The sequence below is a fragment of the Dasypus novemcinctus genome, chromosome 6, assembly GCF_030445035.2.
Source record: "Dasypus novemcinctus isolate mDasNov1 chromosome 6, mDasNov1.1.hap2, whole genome shotgun sequence".
NCBI lineage: Eukaryota > Metazoa > Chordata > Mammalia > Cingulata > Dasypodidae > Dasypus > Dasypus novemcinctus.
The window spans coordinates 57,779,450-57,799,073 of NC_080678.1; the positions used below are offsets into that span (position 1 = coordinate 57,779,450).

Genomic DNA, 19,624 nt, shown 5'->3' on the forward strand with positions numbered 1-19,624 from the left:
TTAAAATTCATTTCTTAATTTCATGGCACTCATTTAAAATTCACATTTAATCTTCAAAGGAAGAATGAATCACATTGAATATAGTAATTTCTTACATTTTTATATATTGATTTATGTTTTCCAAAACAGATACATGAAAGTCCCCTTAACAAATGGAAGAAGCAGATGAAATCAATTATTCAATTATAGGAAACTGAGGTACTAGGGTTAGAGGACAAGTTAATGCAGAGCAAACAACAGAACAATTACCCCATGGATATGTGTATTGTGCATTTTGTGGTATTTTAATTCTTGAAAACTTGTGGTCAGTGTGTAATTCATATGTAGATTCTTGTTAATGCAACAGTGTCTTATTTCTGAACAATGCCAGTTAATAGGATAATAGAATATTCATTTTGAGTAAGGATAAGCAACTATTCATAAATGATTTATTGTTTTAATGTTTTTTTCCATTACCAAAATAATTGCTTTAACTTAATTTTCTGTTTTTAAAGATCTGGCTTTGAAAATTAATGACAAAATAGTTTATGCAATGTCATTGCATATTATCTGATAAAACCTGTAATGTCAGAGCTTCAAATAACTATTTTAAAAATTGGAGCCAAATTGAGTTTAGCAGATTTACTGTGTACTTAATTGAGATCAAATATAAAACCTTTCTAGTTTAGACTCTGTAATGAACATGTGTTTTTCCTACCCTTTATCCTATAGAACCAATGCTTCCTTTCCCCTCCCCACCCCACCAAGACATTTTCAGCTATCCTTTATACATGCTCAAGTCTGTGAGGCCATTGAGGGGAGAGCCCTGAAGATCATCGTGGTTCCTAGTGTATTCCCAGGGCCAACTCTTTGCTAGTTGTAAGATTTTAGAAAAATCACAATTTCAATGGACTTTAGTTTACTTATCTCTCAAAATTACAGATCGAACATGAAAGCAATCTCTAAAATTCTGTGGTATTTTGGGATAAAAAATTTATGTAGCACTTTTACTCTTCTATTGTTTCTGCCCCAGTTCTGAGAATAGGTGTAATGGTTTGGACTATATATTATTTCTTTATATTCTCCCAGTAATGGATCAATAATGAACTTGAGGTGGCTTTTCTGGGTGATGGTGAAGATTTTTGTTGTTTTGTGAGCCCAGCCCAATGTACACCCTACTGGGTGTAGATATGAAAATACATTGCCTTTCCTTTTACAAAAATGCCATAGTAGATTCTAAGTTGGATGTGTGAATCCAGGGGAAAGTGATTTTCACACCTCTCCTACACATTACACTTGGGATCTGGGGTCTCTGATTAAATCTCCACCTTTTAATAGTGACCACTGAAGTACCGAGTAGCTTTCCAATACTTCACTTCCCTAAAAAAATGAGGCTTTTTTCCCTTTTGCACAACTTGAACATCAGCTGCAGGGAAACAGCATGTATGTTTTTATTTTTCAAACTTCAAAGCTTGCTTGAAAAATAGTTTATTTTCTTATGAAAATTGGAAGATTGTCCTTGCCTTTGTGTGTCAGAATGACTGGGCTTTTCGAATGCTGTTCAGAAGTGGCAGCTTCAGTAAATATTTATGAAATGTTACTATGGATTCAGTTGGGTGTTGAAAGGAAGTAAGACATTACAAAAAGATCCAGACGTATTACTTGGGGGTAATTAAAAAGCTACAGTTCTATTCAAGAATTTGAAAAGAAACAAGTGAAATTAATTTTAAGAATAGATTTTATTTAACCTCATCCATCCAAAATATTATTTCAATGTATAAATCAATATAAAAAGCAGTGATTAGAAATTTTACCTTACTTTTTTCGTAATACCTTCAAAATCTAGCATGTATTTTACACTTGAAAGCACATCTCAATTTGGACTCGCACATCTTAAGAATTCAGAAGCTACCATTAGCTAGTGGCTACTATATTGGAGAAGCTCTAGCTGCTGGTTAAACAGTGAAGAGCAAGATAGGTAAGATCCCTGCTGTCTTGAATTATGTAATATGAGAGAACAAACAATAGTGTAAGAAGTAAACTAATATAAGAGATAATTTCAGAGAGTGATAAAGGCCATCTAAGGAATGTACGGGGTAATATGATAGAAAATAACTGGGTAGGGTGCGCAGTGTTGGCATCAAAAAGTGGTGATGGGAGCCTTAGCACTCGCACACATGATTTGCATCAACCCTCCCATCCTCTAAATCTTCTGCAGTCAGCATGTCCTTAAGGTTGCAAATGCAGCTTCCTGACACTGGTCCTAGCCCTGCCTTGCAGCCAGATTCATACCCTTGGGTCCTACAGAGAAATTGCTGGGCTGGGTCTGCTCGTGGGCTGGTTCTGCACCATCCAGGAGGGTCAGAGAAGACCTTTGTGTGGGCTCAACACTTAAGCTGAGGCCTGAAGCCTGAGAAAGACCAGGCTATTTGAAAAGCCCCCGAAACAGAAGGAATAAAGGCAATAGAATAGAATGGCAATGAAATAGAAAGGAGGCTGGGTACAATGAGAGAGAGGGAGAATGATATGAGACAAGATTAGAGAATTAGAGAGGGAAGGACAAGGTCATTTGATCTCACTATAATCCCAATTTATAGATGAAAAAGCTGAGGCTTTGGGCAGAGCAGAAATTTGAAGCCAGACAGTTCCATGTCACAGTTATGCTTTCTGCTGCCCTTTGTACTGAGACAGCACAGATAGATGCTAAATATATCAAACACCTAATATGTGAGAGTATGCAGGGTGGGAGTGAGTTCTTTAAACTTGAAAAAAAAAAGGTGTGTGTGTCTCTTCTAAATATAGGGAAAGTAGATGTTAAGTAGCTTCAGAAAGAGGCATTGATATTTGATGACCCTATATTGAATCATCTCTTATCTTTTGATTTTGTTTCTACTTGAAAGAATATTTCTTAAAAGGAGATGTTACCTGACTGTTCCTCCGATCAGCTAGAAGTGAAATACCACGATGACCTTGGTCTGGTCTCTATGATCTGAGGTGATTTCCCCTTCTTGCAGGCAGTGTGGGTCCCTACAACTGGGCTCCTGCATTGGGCAAGGAGCATAATGAAGAACTTATGTGAGAAGCCCCTGTCCCTGTCTTTGTTCATTTCTCCTGGGCTTCGCTTATTGGAGGTTCCCTTGCTGTTGTCCTAACTATGCTGAGGAGTTTTTTAAGAGAGCCTCGGGTATGATGCCAGGAAATCCTTTTTCCTGCAGGACTTTCTGCCAGGACTGCTGTTTGGCAGGCGTGTCTTTTCATTTTTTTCTGGGCATTGATTGCTATTAGCATAGAAGTTCCTCTGCAGTGATTTTTAAGTGGTTCAGAGGTCCACTTAGGTTTTTATATTTCTCTCTGGAGAATGCCTACCTTGATTCTCCCCTACCATCCAAATTGTTTTAAAAGCAGTTTTCAGTATAAAGACTATTTGCAGTAGGGTTTTTTCCATTAAACCATCTACATGTTGCTAGGCCTCACAGATGTTTTCTGGGATATCCAGTAGCTATTGAGCACCTACTGAATGCCAAGAATGTGAGATTCTTGGGTGCCTAAGGTCCTAGCCCTTCTGCCATGGCTCATAGGCTCCCGTGAGAGTCTGCACAGACACTTAACCACTACTGAGTATGATGGGGAAGGCACACGGCACTGTAGACATAGAGAGGAGGAAATGCCCAATGTCTGGAATATCTTCTAAATTTTATTGCCATTTAATTTGTTGTTATTTGGACTGGGAAATTGGAAATGGACCTAATGCCTATCCTCATTTAGAGTCATACTTTTGGATTCAGTTGAGAGAAGTTTAGATTTTGTAATCAGAGGACCTGGGTTCAGGTCTTGTTTGTGCCAGCTACCAACTGTAGGACTCTTGATCATTTAGATCAGTAGTTCCCTTCTTACATCCTACATGCTTATCTTGGGAAGCATAGAGCTGAAAGGAAATCATTGATAGGTATTGAACAGTGTCCAAAGGGCTATAGAATTGTTCTTAGAAAAGACAACATTGGAGAGTCTATAAAACATTTGCCCTTTGACCTTATCCATTATCCACTTTCAGGCTCTTCCAGGGAAGACTAACAAGGGAATCAGTGGTCCCTTAAAATAATACAGGATTGAGGGAAGCAGCGGAGACCCTGGGTTCGCATCCCAGGGCCTCCTTGTGAAAGTAGGCTCACCTGCACACTGCGGAGTGGCGACTCAGCAAGGTGATGCAACAAAAAAGGGAGAAAAGCAAAAAAAACACAGAAGAGCCTGCAGGGAATAGACACAGAGAGCAGACAGCATGCAAAAAAGCCATGGGGTGGGGGGGATTAAATAAATAACAATAATACAGGCTTGAAAACTGTAGAGTTTACTAATAATTGCTTTTCCATTTTCCTTATGCTTATTGATTTTGCATTGTAAGGCCGTTGATTTAGAAGTCCCAATATACTTACCTTTTCTCTTGCCTCCACAGAAGGGAGAATCTTCTTCAAAAATGAGAAGAATTAATTCCCAGGCACTCAGGAACCCTGCACAGCTACTTGAAGTGTTTAACAACTGACCATCTGCCAAACAAGTGTCTGCTAACAAGGCCGACAGGATGAACGAGCCAAGGAGGGATGGTGTCCTTCCTTGTAAGAACAGTGACTGATGACCTGCCGAGAGCAAGCTGGGGTCTGCATGTTGCCTGCCAGTACAATGAAGGAAGTGGTGTATTGGTCACCCAAGAAGGTGGCAGACTGGCTGTTGGAGAATGCTGTGCCAGAATACTGTGAACCTCTGGAACATTTCACAGGCCGGGACTTGATCAACCTGACCCAAGAGGATTTCAAAAAGCCCCCCTTGTGCCGAGTCTCCTCCGACAATGGGCAGCGGCTTTTGGACATGATAGAGACCCTGAAAATGGAGCAGCACATAGAAGCACACAAGAATGGCCATGCCAATGGACACCTCAGCATTGGCACAAATGTCCCCACCCCTAACAGCAGCTTCAACACCAAGATCAAACCCAACGGGATGCCAAATGGGTACCGGAAAGAGATGATAAAAATCCCCATGCCAGAACCAGAGCGTTCCCAGTACCCCATGGAGTGGGGCAAGACCTTTCTGGCCTTTCTTTATGCACTTTCCTGTTTTGTTCTCACCACAGTGATGATCTCGGTCGTCCATGAACGAGTGCCTCCTAAGGAGGTGCAACCTCCACTACCGGACACGTTTTTTGACCATTTTAACCGGGTGCAGTGGGCCTTTTCTATTTGTGAAATTAATGGCATGATCCTTGTAGGACTCTGGTTAATTCAGTGGCTGCTCTTAAAATACAAGTAAGTAAAGAAAAACTCTCAGATTGAATGGTTGGAGGTTTGCACTATAGATGTAATTTTCATTTGGACATGAAATTTGTTAAGCAGTGGGAAAGTATATTCTTTCTTTTTTAGACCACATGCTGTTGAAATAACTAAACTTCTGGCAGCTTTAAGAAAATGCTGTTGTCTGCTTTGAACAGGATTAGTACAGATGATGCATAAGGTTCTTAAGAGATATGTTCTGTTTTGACTGAAAAGGAAGAAAACCCTCAGGCACCTTTAGAGAGTACAGGCTATTGAACCACCCTGTCTCCATGTTATTAATACTCTACTTGAGAGTAGAGTTGACAATTGTCCTAAAGTTCTATAAATCCCTGTTTAGTTTTTCCCACAAGAGTCAGACATCTGGAACTTTAGCAAAATGTAGTTAAAAATGTATCACACACAGAACTCAGAACAGCTATTCCAGAATGGGTTGAGTATCAGAGAAACGATATCCTTCAGGTAGGTAAAATGTGTATTAACCTGCATGGATTTCCACCTTCTAGAATGTGTGATGCTTAAAGCCACATGTGGCTATTCCATTCATGTTTCTTGAGATTTTAAATAGGTCCCTCCTTTTAGTTTCCAGTGGTCCCAAAGTGACTTGATGTTCCAAGCTCTAAACCCAACATAGACCCCTTAGACAAGCTGTTTGCCTGGACTCCCTTTAGCAAACTAAGCATCTACATTATTCCCTGGTCTTTGAGAATATGATTTTCCCATCAGCAGAACATCTTTATGGATTCCACACATAGGAGTTGGGAAATGGTTTGTTGAGGAATTAAGTTTCTCTCTGGTAGACTATGTTTCTTGACCCATAGTATGGCTAAATATTAAGTATATCATCTTAAATCAACACAAAATGCCCAATGAGAATTTATGCTGAACATTCTTCAACAGAAATGAATCTTTTCCTGGTATATTTTACAAGGACTGTTTTTTTTTCATATTATAAATTATTTATCTTCAAATAGAAATAGAAGCATGTCCTGACCCTTTGCCAAGGAAAAACTATCTTAATTTATGAAAAGGACGTCATTTAAGTGGCCAGGGTTTATTTGGTGGCTAGTTGCACAGTCCTTGAGTTTAAGCTAAATTAGAAATAGAAGGAATGGTCTGGGATGCATTTGATTTGAAGACTTGTTGTTTGCTCTAGTTTTAAGAGGCAAACTAGGTAGGACTAGACCTAAAAAATATAGGGCTGAGAATTTTTTAAATATATGTTTTCAGCTCTCCAAATTCAGTACCATTTTTGAGTTTTTACATGGTCCCAAATAAATTTTTTTCCCCAAAAAGCCCACTGGAAAAAATATATAAATATTTCCCTTTACAAAGTCTTGGTCAACTCAAATTGTGTTTCCTGTGTTTTGTTTTGTTTTGAATTTTTGCCTATGTGATTTTGTTTTCTGGTTTTACATCAAAATTCTTACATGCCATCAAATAATTTACTGCCCCAGAATATAACTTTGAGAAAACCATACCGTATATGTATCCAATCTCCTAAATCCCTAAGAGATTTAGGGAATCTCTTAGGGAACAGTGATTTTATAAATAATTTTATTCTTATTCTAAGGAAGTGTCCTAACCATAGGACGAATTTCTCTTCAGTGTATTGCTATTTATATTTTTCTCAGGAGAGAATTTCCCTCTTTGGTTTCCCCTTAGGCTTCCTAATTTCAAATTTTATTGATAGTTATTGCCAATAAAGTCCCCTCTCTGTGTTGCACCTTGGCAGGATAGGAACATGCTAACTGAATGCTGACTATTGTCATGATAATCCTAAGTATCCTCCCTATTCTTCTAGTGGGGACGCCCAGGTTTTCCATCTCCCTCCTTGTTGCCTCTCTTCAGTGCCTATGGCAGACCCGACATGTAAGGAAGAAAGGTACAAATTGATGTAGCAAGCAGTGGTGGGTTACTTTGGTTTCTTTTTTTGAGGTACCGGGGGTCAGAAATTGAATCCAAGACCTCGTATATGGGAAGACCACTGAGCTACATAGACTTCCCTGAGTTGGTTTTTTTTTTTTATTTGGTTTGCTTGTTGTTTTGTTTTTGTTTTTGTAGGAGGCACTAGGAACCAAACCTGGGACTTCCTATGTGGGAGGCGGGCACTTAGCTGCTTGAGCCACATCCACTCCCAGTAATGGGTTTTGATGGAACTGCCTTTTCCTGGCTCTTATAAAGAAGATTAAAATGTTTTGTAGTGCCATAAAGCCTACTTTTTCTAATTAACCTCTCCCTCTGTGCTTGACTTCCTGAGTCTTGACCCTTCTTCCCATCCTCCATCAGCATGTTTGCCACTCAAAGCCCAGGAGCCCTTTAAGAAAGCATGATAAAAAGGATATGTTTAATTTATAGAGTTGATAAAACCAGAAGACTCTGTGGAATTTTCATGCATGGCTAACATGGTGACACCTAAGGATAATAGGTATGGTTCGGAATTATTAAAATGTTATAAACACCTGAAAAAGGAGGCACCCAAGGGGCAGGATTGTAGAATTTCCATGTTAAGGGTTTTCTAGTCATCTGACAAATAAAGATCACTTAGTAGTGTGATCATAGTACCTCAAGCTCAATCTTTCTAAAGTCAAATTTATTATCTTTCCCCATCCCCCAACTTGTTTTTCCTCCTTACTCAGCTAGTGGCATTTCCTAGAAATCTGGGAGAACACCTCAGTTCCTTTTATCTAATAGTCACTAACTTCTGTCAGTTCTAATTTTGTCAATTCTGATTTCAGATCTATCTGCTTTTTCCATTGCTACTTAGTGCTGCGTAGCAGGTGCTCAGATTGAGGATCAGTTCCTTAGCAAAAAGCACAAGGTTCTTTGTAATCTGGCACCAATCTTTCCTGCCTCCTCTCTAGCTACTGCACTCCACGGTTTCCCCCAAACACATCTAGTTCATGTCACATTCCATTCTATTAGCTGCGTATATGTCTTCTTCACTGCTAGATTTTAAGATCCTCAAGGGAAAAGACTAGATCCTACTCATCATTCATGTTTTTTCTGAGTGCCTGGTTAGAGTGCCTGCCACAGAAAGTGCTCTTTTAAAATTCATTCATTCAGTTGATATTTATTGAGCAATGTGCCAGATACAGTTCTAAACCTTGAGAATGCTTCAGTGAGCAGATGGCCCTTATGTTCTTATTGAGTTTATGTATGGGTCAGGCAGGCAGTAAACAAACGAATATTAGCAAACCTTTTATGAAGGACAAAGAGGGTTGCTATATCTTGATAAAGAGTTTACTTCAACAAGAAGATGTGACAGTTATAAACAAACATAAATTTAAGGACAGAGCGCCAATATATATTGACAGATTTGAAGGGAGAAATTCATCTACCATATTCAATAATGGATAGAACATCAAGACAGAAGATAAGTATGGAAATAGAAAATTTAGATGTTTTATAAAACAACCAAACCTTTACCTAGACTGATAAAAAGAAAAAAAAGAGGATGTAAATAGCTAAAATTAAAAAATGAAAGGGGAGGCATTACCAACAAGCTCACAGAAATAAAAAGGACTATAAGTGGATACTATGAGCAACTGTTCACTCATGAGTAGTGGCTTTTCAGAAAGCAAAGACCATTGCAGCCAGAGAGGACCCCCATGTCCCTTCTACTTCACTCCTTCTCGGGCCCCTCACTTCATGTCTTCCCCAAAGATTATGAACAGTCTACAAAAGTCTTCCTTTCCCCTGAGTATATTCTCCTCCCCTTCCAGGGACAAAGTCAAAGAGCCAAGTGGCGAGATGAAGACAGCAGGTTCACTGTGGGGGCAAAAGGGGCACTTTTAAAAATGTGGATGACTAGTCACCCCCAGCCCAGTTCTGGATATACTTACTTTACATTTCATACTAATAGTTGCCTTTAGAAGTGTCTCCACTTCATTCAGCCTACTCTTTATGTCATGAGCATCCTTTATGGTGACCAGTCCTAGAATTGAGATCGAAATACCTGAAATCAGAAAAAACAAACCAGGAAGTGTGGTCATAAACTAAACAGAGAGAAACAGTCATCCCATATAGGGTGGGGGATGGGGAGCAGTCTCTTCATGCCATGCTCCAGCATCAGTGGTTTGGGAATGCTTACTCCATCTCTATTTCCACAAACTTCTCTGAACTCCATTTTAGATTTCAGTGACATAATGAATGATTTACATCTATGCTGGGGTCAATGCTGATGATTCAAAAAGGAGTTGTTTGGGAGTCCAGGAGTAGTAGGGCAAGACGGGCAGAAGAGGTAAGATCCTCAGAATGAGTCAGTCTAGATCAGTTCCTAAATACTATTTGGTTATGTCCAGAGCTTACTTGGGGGACCTTGCAAGCCTTTGGTCATAGTGGAGGCTGTAGTTTGAGGGAGGTGGGCCCAGATTCACCCATTCCAGAAACGCATGGGAAGGGCTAGCTCTGCTGGCCATGACTAACTCGCCCATAAGCCCCCCATACGTGGACCCCATATTTAGACAAGTCTTTGAAATACTGGGTTGAGAAGGCAAAACAATCTGCCTAGAGAAAACCCACGTGGGCACAACTCTTGGCATTTCCAGGAATCTGAGCCTCTTCTCTAGTTTTCTGTTAGCAGGAATCCAGAGTGGCTGCTGGCAAGGGAGGCTGGGCTGTCTTAGATTCAATCCCACTGCCTCAAAATATTCCAACTTGTGACATTATTGAGACTGGGGGGCTTTCCTGTTTCCCCACAAACAGCGCATAACCCTAATCTTCCCATACACTTTTACACTGCATTTAGTGTGGTGGTTTGGAGCTGATGGACCTCAGAAAAACATGTTCTTAAACTTAATCCACTCCTGTAGGTATGAACCCATTGTAAGTAGGACATTGGAATGAAATTCAAATTCAGGTAGAGAGCAAGAAAATCACAGGAAGCAAGAAGCTGAAATTCACTGGAACCCAGAAGAGAACGGAGAGGCCAGAGAGCCACCGTGTGCTTTTCCACGTGACAGAGGAGCCCAGGACCAAGGATAGCCAGCAGGCAGCCCCAGAATACTACCCTTCAGGAAGAAAGCATCACCTTGATGGCACCTTGGTTTGCATATTCTTTTAGCTTTAAAACTGGGTGGAGCTGAGAGACCAGAGTGATATACTTGCTTTGTGGTGATCTGGAACATTCTCACATAAGCAGTTATATAGAGTTTATATAGAGTTGTAAAATGGAAATGGCCACTGTGTGGACTCTTGGAACATTCATCCTATGCCAAAAGATACGGAACTAGAGAAGGGAAACAGTGATGTCAGGTCTTGTTTAAGACCTGCTATGACATCTGTATTCAGAACTGTTTCTAGGACCTTTGTTAATCCCACAGGAAGGAACAGACAAAATTTTCCAGTGTAACTTTTCTGAGATTCTGCTCTTGAAAGTACTGGGATGGATTTTAGATATCTGGAAGCATTGTATATTTTACAGTCAGTAATAATTTGGAAAAGATTTCTTTTGTGTTTTAGTCTTTGATAACTGCTATGACTTTGGAGCCTTATTTTTGGTTACATATCTGCCAGCACAAGTATCTGTAGCATTTATTAATATATTTCTTCTGAGACTAGAATCTAATTTCCAAGGACATAATCCCAGTGTTAATTGGCAACTGCTGCACTTAGATGCCAATTTGATTATTTCTGGTCTGTGTTTTACTCAACAGACTAGACTTTCCACTATTTTAATCGGTGCTTTCACATCAAGTCAATTGGATTAAAGTGCTTATTCTGTTTCCTCTTTTAATCCCCATAGTGGTTTATGACCACAGAAACCATCAACATTTTTTTCCATCATTTTTATGTGTTTGGAGGTTCTTAAAAACACTGAATATAGGGCATTTAATACAAGGCCAGTCTCTCCAGGTTCCTATTATTGGTATTTTAATTTCCGAGTGCTAGAAGAACCTTTTCTTAAGGCTATTTCACTTTATTGTAAATTGACCTTATACTGTAGACTGCAAGACCAGTATCTAATGAAACTTTAGAACATTTTTACATTTAGCAATTTACCAAAAATTGAAAGACTGTATTCTTGAGATGCAGAATGAGCAAAACAAAGTTGCCTAGAGATTATATTCTGGGGAATTTTTATTTGTTCTTATAGTAACAGCTCAGTTTTTGAAAGCATAATGTCCAGTCTCCATCCAAGTATAAAACTCATGAGGACAAAAATTCCCATAAATTATTACAGCTTTTAAATTTTTTTGGCACCTATCCTATTATTTAATTGACTGATAAGCAGTCATATTCCTCTCCAGCAATACAGCAAGGTAAAATCTCAGAGATTGTCCCTTCCCTCCACTCTGCTCCCTCTATACCTATACCTACATCAGTTTATGTGCATGCTTGAAGTCTATTTTAGCCTGTTCCTTTTTGTGTACATTGTCAAAAATCATTTTCACCATTGTCAAGTGGTAGGTTCCAAATCAGCTGATACTTGACTAATATGAATTTTTTAACATATATTCTGTTATTTGATTTTTCACAATCAAACTTTAAAATATGTGGTATTATTCTCCTCTCTAATGAAGATGACTAAGGCTGAGAGAAACTATTGACTTGCTCAAAGTCCCACAACAGTAGATTTGGGGAATCAAAGTTCTGTCAGTATAAATCCAATCTAGAAATTTACTGATATAATAGGCACTTGTCCTCTGAAAATGTGTTTTCTTTTTTCTTTTTTTTAATTTTTTATATACTTCTTATTTTTTTAAAAAAAGGATACTTAAATTACATAAATAATACATAAAAAATATAGGGGATTCCTATATGCCCCACACCCTACCCCTCCCACCTTTTCCCACACTAACAACATCTTTCATTAGTATGGTACATTTGTTACAGTTGATGTACACATTTTGGAGCATTGCCACTAAGTGTGATTATAGTTTACATTGTAGTTTACACTCTTTCCCTCACAATTTTGTAAGTTATGGCAAGATATAGAACGGCCTGTATCTATCATTGCAGTGTCATTCACGACAATTCCCAAGTCCCAAAAATTCCTCCATATTATACCTATTTTTCCTTCTCCCTCCACTGAGAACCTCCAGTGGCCACTGCCTCCATATCAATGATGTAAGTTCTTCATTGCTAGAATTGTAATAAGTCTATAGTAGAATACCAGTAAGTCTACTCTAGTCTGCCATTCATTCCCCAATCTGAGGATTCTGGGATGGTGATGCCCACTTCACCTTTAATTGAGAGGGGGCTTAGATCCCATGGGGCAGATGGATGAAACTCTCTTACAGTTGCAGACTCTGTGTTCCTCAGGATGGTTGTTGTCCCTCATCATCTCCTTGATGGTTGTCCTGAGTGAGTCCAATGAACTGGAGAGTAGGTATTGCAACTCTGTTGAGATGCAGGGCCCAGATGGCACATGGGCAGTCCAAAGATTTAAGTCTCTAGGACATACACCTGTCAACTGTAGTACTAACTATAGGTTCAAATAGAAAGGGACAGAAGAGCCATGTGTAGGGAAACCACAACTGAGTCTACCTGTCACACTGGAGAGCATAAATTCCAAAGTAGAGCCCACTGGCAAGGCACCAAACTCCTGAGCAGTCTGTCTTACCTATAATGTCTGATAAGCCCTCCAGAGCCCTCAGGAGCCCTGCTCTTTGAGATAGTATTTGCTTTGGCAGTCAATGGGATCCTGCTGAGATGAGCATAAACGTAACCTCTGAAGTGACCTCCTGACTCACTTTGAAGTCTCTTGGCCATATAAACTCATTTGTCTTTACCTTTTCTCCCTTTTGCCCAAGGTTTTTCCAGTTGCATGCTAGTTTGTGCTTGGTAGTAATCCCTTGATGCCAGGGAGGCTCATCCCCAGGAGTCATGTCCCATGCTGGGGGGAAGGTAATGCATTTATAAACTGAGTTTGGCTCAGAGAGAAGCCATATTTGAGCAATAAGGAAGCTCTCAGGAGGCAACTCTTAGGTATGTATTTTCTTAGCATACATGATGGCATACATTCTATGTGCATAGAACAGACAATAAAAACATCTTTTTAAAAATTTTTTTTTGCTGGGGATTGAACACAGGACCTCATATGTGGGAAGCCAGCACTCAACCACTGAGCCACATGGGTGGGCTTCCCTGAGTTGGGTTTTTTGTTTGTCTGTCTAGCTTGTTTATTCTTTTTTAGGAGACATTGGGAACCAAACCTGAGACACCTGAGCACTCAACTACTTGAGCCCTGTCTGCTCCCTAACACATCCTTTTTTGATAATAAAGTTTATATGTTATGTACTATCCAGAGACAGTGTGCTTTGGCCCAGGATGGACCTACCAACCCTGATTGCTGTCACATTTTGCTGTCCCACCATAGTTATGTCCTAGCCGACTCCTGTCCTCTAAACTCCTAGGTGTGACATGGATCCTACTCGCTAGCTGTATCAATACCCAATCTGGGAAATTCTCCCTTTCCTACTATCTTCGGTTCTGCTTCTCCACTGAAGACCACTGGCTAGAGTACCTAACCTTGTTCTTTTCCTTTTTGTTTTTAGCAAATTTTCTCTCTTCCCTTTGATTCTGAACCACTGTCAACCTGGTTTGCAGACCTGGACTAGAACCTGTGTACTTTACTTTCCTGGGGATCTTCCCTGTCTCATTACCTTCCCAGATAATTTGGACATCTCAGTTTTTTAGGGCTATTTTTTGCCTTCTCTTTTACTTCTGTTTACTGATGGCAGTACTTGGGATGGGGAAGAAGAGTCACTCTAGGGACTAGATGACAGATTCAGTCCCAGACTGCATTGTGCTTTTCTTTCTCTCTTAGCTAGAGTGGCCTTATCTGGTTTCACCTTTTCTGATCTTTACCATTTTTTCTTATAACCTAAATATGCACCTAAGCCCTAGCAATTTTTGGGAAACTGGATTCACCCTATGTATTTCATTAAATTCAGTTGTTCCAACAATTTGGCTTTAAAGTTATCGTAAACATAAAAGAGGTTCTCAACTGAGAGTTAGGATAATAAAAGGAAAAGAGTATAAAAATAAACAGGCACAATAACAGTTTTTATGGATCAATTTTTATTTATTTTTAACACTGAATAATTTCTAGGTAATGCATCTTGGTTATAGGTAGATTAGAAGATAAACAAAAAATAATAAGTTTAGCTCACCAAAGATAAATAATACTAACATGTGAGTTAGATCCCTTTTGATATTTTTATGTGTGTTCATATATGCATAATCTGTTTATATATGGATGTGTATGTGCGTATATATATTGTTAAATGATATAATTTTTGCCTTCTATTTTAAAGCTTGCCCAGAGATTGTCTCTTTCCCTCCTCTCTTAACAAACCATCATGGATCTCTATCTAATTACTCATGATCTGATTTGAAGTCACTGCAACTATCCCCACCAGCCTGTTGATATCATGATAGTTGGTGGTGAAGCACAGTGATGGTGTCCATCTTAACATATTGGAGGATCATGCTTGGTTTAATGAGTAGCAGTTGGATCCTCACATATAAAATAGAAATAATAATAATAGTGCCTGTTTCAACGCTGTTGTGAGGATTATATTAGGTAATATGTGTAAGGCACTTGACATAGTACTTTGCATTCTCCTGATTCCCAAACCTACCCCAGTCCCCGCCAGTCCTCTTCCAGTATCAGTAAATGGTACTGCTGTCCTTCCCAGTGCTGAGACCAAGTGTCTTGGTTTCATTCTTGGCATTCTTTCACACACATCTGGTTTGTCAGTAAGTCAGTAAGTCTGACCACTTCTCACAGTCTCCATTGCTGCCACAGGTCTAACCACTGTCATCACTTACCTAGGATATTGTTGGTCCCTCTTTCCATTCTTGCTTCTCTTCAGCTATTTCTCAACCTCGCAGAGTGATCCAAAGTCAGCATATATCACTCTTCTTCAAACCCCCTAGTAGCTTCCCACTTCATATACCAATAATGCCAAAGTTCCCACAGCGACTCAGGAGGTCCTACCAGACCGGCATTATTTTCTCCTGGACCTCATCTCCTCAGGCCCTCTACTCCAGCTTCCTGCCCCATTGTTCGTTCAGCATACACCCACATACATGCACATACTGCCTCAGACCTTGGAACTGTACTAGCTGCTTCTCATGGTTCACCCCCTCTCTGAGAGGCCTTCTCTGACCAACCTGTCCCCAAATTGCAACTACTCTCTCCTGGTGACATTTTGTCTGTCCTTCTGACTTATTATGTTACCATTTAGTACTAATCAAACATGTCTTATATTTTATTTGTTTATTGTCTGCCTTCCCCACTAGAATATAAGCACCGTGAGGAGGATTCTTTTCTGTCGTATTCACTGTTGTATTCCCTGTGCCTTGAATAATTCCTACAGTAAATATTTTCATTATGTTGTTGAACAAGTAATAATAGCAGTAGCTAATATTTATTGAGTGTGGCATGATGCTAGGTGCTGTGGTTAGTATATCACTAGTAAGTGATATACGTTCTCATATGTTTGTTAAAATATGAATGTGTTACTTTTAAGGGAATGCATTAACCCAAAAGCAAACTTTAATTGTTTACTACTACTAGTTATGATTGAAGAATTCCCAGATAATGTGATTGAAAGTGTGTATTTTGATTAAAGGAAGGAATGATGAAAGGTCTGGATATACATATACATGTTTGTGTTTTATATACCCACATATTTATGATTTTTGTTATCAGTATAAAAGAAAATATCAACAAAGAAATGTTTCTGTTTTTGGGGGGTGGGGTTTTGGCAGTTATATGTAAATGTTTCTGGAGGGTACTTGAATTTAATTCTTTATAACTAGCTCAAGTAGACTAAATTCAAATTGTCTTTCATATCTTATAAGGTACCATTTTTTTTTACTTTCTCTTTGTTAGAATCTGTATAACACAGGAAATATTTTTTAAAAGGCTTGGAGAGAACAGGGGACAACTTTTATAATGTTATCTGTTCTTTATAAATTCCCTAAACCAGCCTGAATCATTTCCTTAAAACAATCAACTGTGGTATTCTATTACAAATTTTTAAGGCATTTAGAAAAAGATCCAAGTGACCTTTTTTTTTTTTTTTAATTGACAGTTTCATTAGTGAAAAGAATAGCTGGTTAAAAGTCTAGAGACCTGAGTTTTGTTGTGGCTCTCTCATTGACTGACTGTGGCCTCAGGCTAGTACTTAAACTCTTTATACCTTAATTTCTCCTTCTGTAAAATGGGTTAACAATACATGCTAAACGAATATGGTTAAAATAATATCAAGTATGTACAGTCTCTTTGAGCTGGATGAATAAAGGCCCAAAGGCCCTGAGCTTGTATAGACACGTTGTAGGACCTGGTACACGAGCATCTCATTTGCCTGATTCACAAACTTGTTGTTTGCCCTGTATGGATACCAAAGAAATAGTAAGTGAATTGTAAATCTCCCAAGATATTTATTTTTGTTCTGTTTTTTCTGCAGCATTTATTATTACCCTTCCATTTGTTTTTCTAACTTCTCCTTGGAATTTTCTCTCCTAAAGTACTAGATTAAGCCATATGTTGTCATGACTAACCATCACGAGCACCTGAGAAGCATGAGGTGTGATGGGTAGAAAGTTCTGGCAAGGAGGGAAAAAAAAGCAAGGGCAGAATTCATAGTCCCTGGTCTCCAGGAGCTTAAAGTCCTCAATGAAGGAACGTACCAATATATTAAGAAGGTTTTAAATTAAATCTGCATATGGTAATGATGCAAAGCGAAGGATGGTGAGCATCAAGGAGGGTTAAATCTGCAGGTACATGAAAGAGATTAAAGGGAAACGGACTTGGCCCAGTGGTTTAGGGCGTCCGTCTACCACATGGGAGGTCCGTGGTTCAAACCCCGGGCCTCCTTGATCCGTGTGGAGCTGGCCCATGCGCAGTGCTGATGCGCGCAAGGAGTGCCGCGCCACACAGGGGTGTCCCCCGCGTAGGGGAGCCCCACGCGCAAGGAGTGCACCTGTAAGGAGAGCCGCCCAGTGCGAAAGAAAGTGCAGCCTGCCCAGGAATGGCACCGCCCACACTTCCCGTGCCGCTGACGACAACAGAAGCGGACAAAGAAACAAGATGCAGCAAACAGACACAGAAAACAGACAACGGGGGGGGGGGGGGGGGGGGGGGTAATTAAATAAATAATAAAATAAAAATCTTTAAAAAAAAAAAATGAAAGAGATTAAAGGACAAGCATTTACAGAAAGTCATCAGGAAGGACTCTCCAAAGGAGTAAGAAATAAAGTTCTTAAGAACAGAACTGGGATTTCAGCTAGTATTACAGGCATCAGTAAGTCTCACTGGGATTAACTGATGAGAAAGGCAAACTCTCAAGAGCTGCTGCTTCTAGAAGGCACCCTCTAGAATATTCTAGAATATCCTCATTTGTTAATGATGATGTCAGTCTCGCTATTAAAAATACCGTTAAATAGAAGCAGTTCTGAAATGCTTTGGATCATGCAGTGGTTCTGTCCAGTTGGGGACACCTGGAAGGCTTCACACAGATAGTATTTGAGGTAGATGGATAGGATTACAGCAGACAGGATAATAGGGGAGGTCACTCCAGGGAAAAAGTCATGCAGGCAAAGATGAGAACTTGAGTTTATATCTAGAAAATAATGAGTGTCTCCTTTTGCCTAGGGCAGTGAGAGAGGAAGCGGCTTGGGATCACTTGAGGGGTTTGTCAGTGCAAGATTGCCCCACAATCCAGGGAAGAGAAAGGCTCATAGCAAGGGATTAAAGGGAGGAAAACAAATTTAAGAAACTCTTGAGAGTTAGTGTCAACAGAATATGAGAAATGGTTTGGACATGGGGTAGCTATGAAGAAATTAAAATGGAAGGATGAGCTGAAGAGGACCCAGGGCTTTCTTTAGAGAGACAATGTTTGAACCCAGACCTGAATGACAGGTGGTGATCTGGCAGAAAAGCAGTCCAGGCTGAGTCACAAAGATCCTACCTAAGATAGGACTGCATGTGGTGTGTGAGAACACAAAGGCATCACCCTGAAGCAAAGTCTAGAGAATGATGGGACTACCAGTGAGAAATGAGGTTGGAAAGAGACTGGCCAGATCACTGAGGGCCTCATGACCTTGGTACGGGACTTGGGTTTTATACAAAGTACGTTTGGTAACTATTGGAGGGTTTAACTGTTTTCAAAAAGACAATTCTGGATGCTCTAAGTAGAATGAATTTTAGGAAGGTCAGAGTAGAAATCAGAGACAACAGGTAGAGGTCACTGCAGAAGTTCAGATGAAATAGGATATCGAGAAATGGATGGTATTTCAGAGTGACTAATTAAAAATACGGAGCAATGATAAGCAAATCTAACTGGGTGCAAATGCTAATGAGAAATGGATGCGTTCAGTTTTGAGTATCTGTGAAACTGGAAGGATTTTTTTTCTAGCACATTAGTAAATAATGTAGTTATCATTAAAATACTTATTTTGTAGAATGTTGAAGCTCAGACAATTCAGTAGCCCACCCCAAGGCCACATAGTAAGCATATATATGCCAAGTATGAAACTTGTCATAAAACATTAACTTAGTGAAAAATTCAAGTAAAAGTGGATTTTGAAACATAACAAAAATGTGATAGGATGTCGGCTTATCTATAGTTATACAGTGGTATAGTCTCAAAATATGAAGCAATTTCCTGAATATTTTCATTTTGTGTAATATATCTCAGCCTAATCTCTCTGAACCTCAGTCCCATCTGTAAAATGAGAATCACAGCCATTCATTGGAGAGTTGTTTTATGATCTAAATGAGATAAATATAGTAATGCCTAGCACAGAGTTTCGCATATGGAAGGAGTTTGGAAAATCATAGGCTATTAATGCTGTGCCAGGGAAATAATTCGGTAAAAAAAAAAAAAAATTCTAGTGTGATATATTTGAATTCATTATTCCAGCCACTTACATTAAGAAAAAAATGTTTAAAGAAAGTATAGGTTTTTGTGTGATCTATGTATCTTTTAAAAATAAATAAAAAAGTATATATTGTTGAAAGTATAGGTGATGAACATTCAGATGCCCATCAGTACTATTTTATAGTGTTTGCATTTATTTCTGAGCCATTTCTCTGATTTGTAAGAAAGAGTTATCCTTTTCCTTCTTTTGTCAACAAGGAACTTAATTCTCTAAGAAAATTAAGTGAGATGGTCATGGTCATATCATGGTTTTGTTAAATTAAAGGTAGTGCTAGCATCTAAATAAAGATGTAACTCAGTAGTGTATTGTCCATATTTCACATACTGATACAACTGAATCACATGCTAGCCTTGATTGTTTTCCAGAGATTTGGGGCCCCCTGCCTCTGTTACAGTCATGTGTGCTCTCCTGCTTGTTTATTG

At 39.2% G+C, this 19,624-nt stretch overlaps 1 protein-coding gene across 28 annotated transcripts in view; it reads left to right on the forward strand.

Moving 5' to 3' along the window:
* Positions 1-19,624, forward strand: part of SGMS1 (sphingomyelin synthase 1) — a 390,648-nt gene that overhangs the window by 322,740 nt on the left and 48,284 nt on the right. For all 28 annotated transcript variants that reach the window (XM_058298868.2, XM_058298854.2, XM_058298864.2 and 25 more), the window contains one exon: positions 4,430-5,276. In XM_058298868.2, coding sequence (XP_058154851.1) covers positions 4,606-5,276 — 671 coding nt within the window. In that variant the 5' untranslated portion in view covers positions 4,430-4,605. The remainder of the gene's footprint in view (positions 1-4,429; positions 5,277-19,624) is intronic.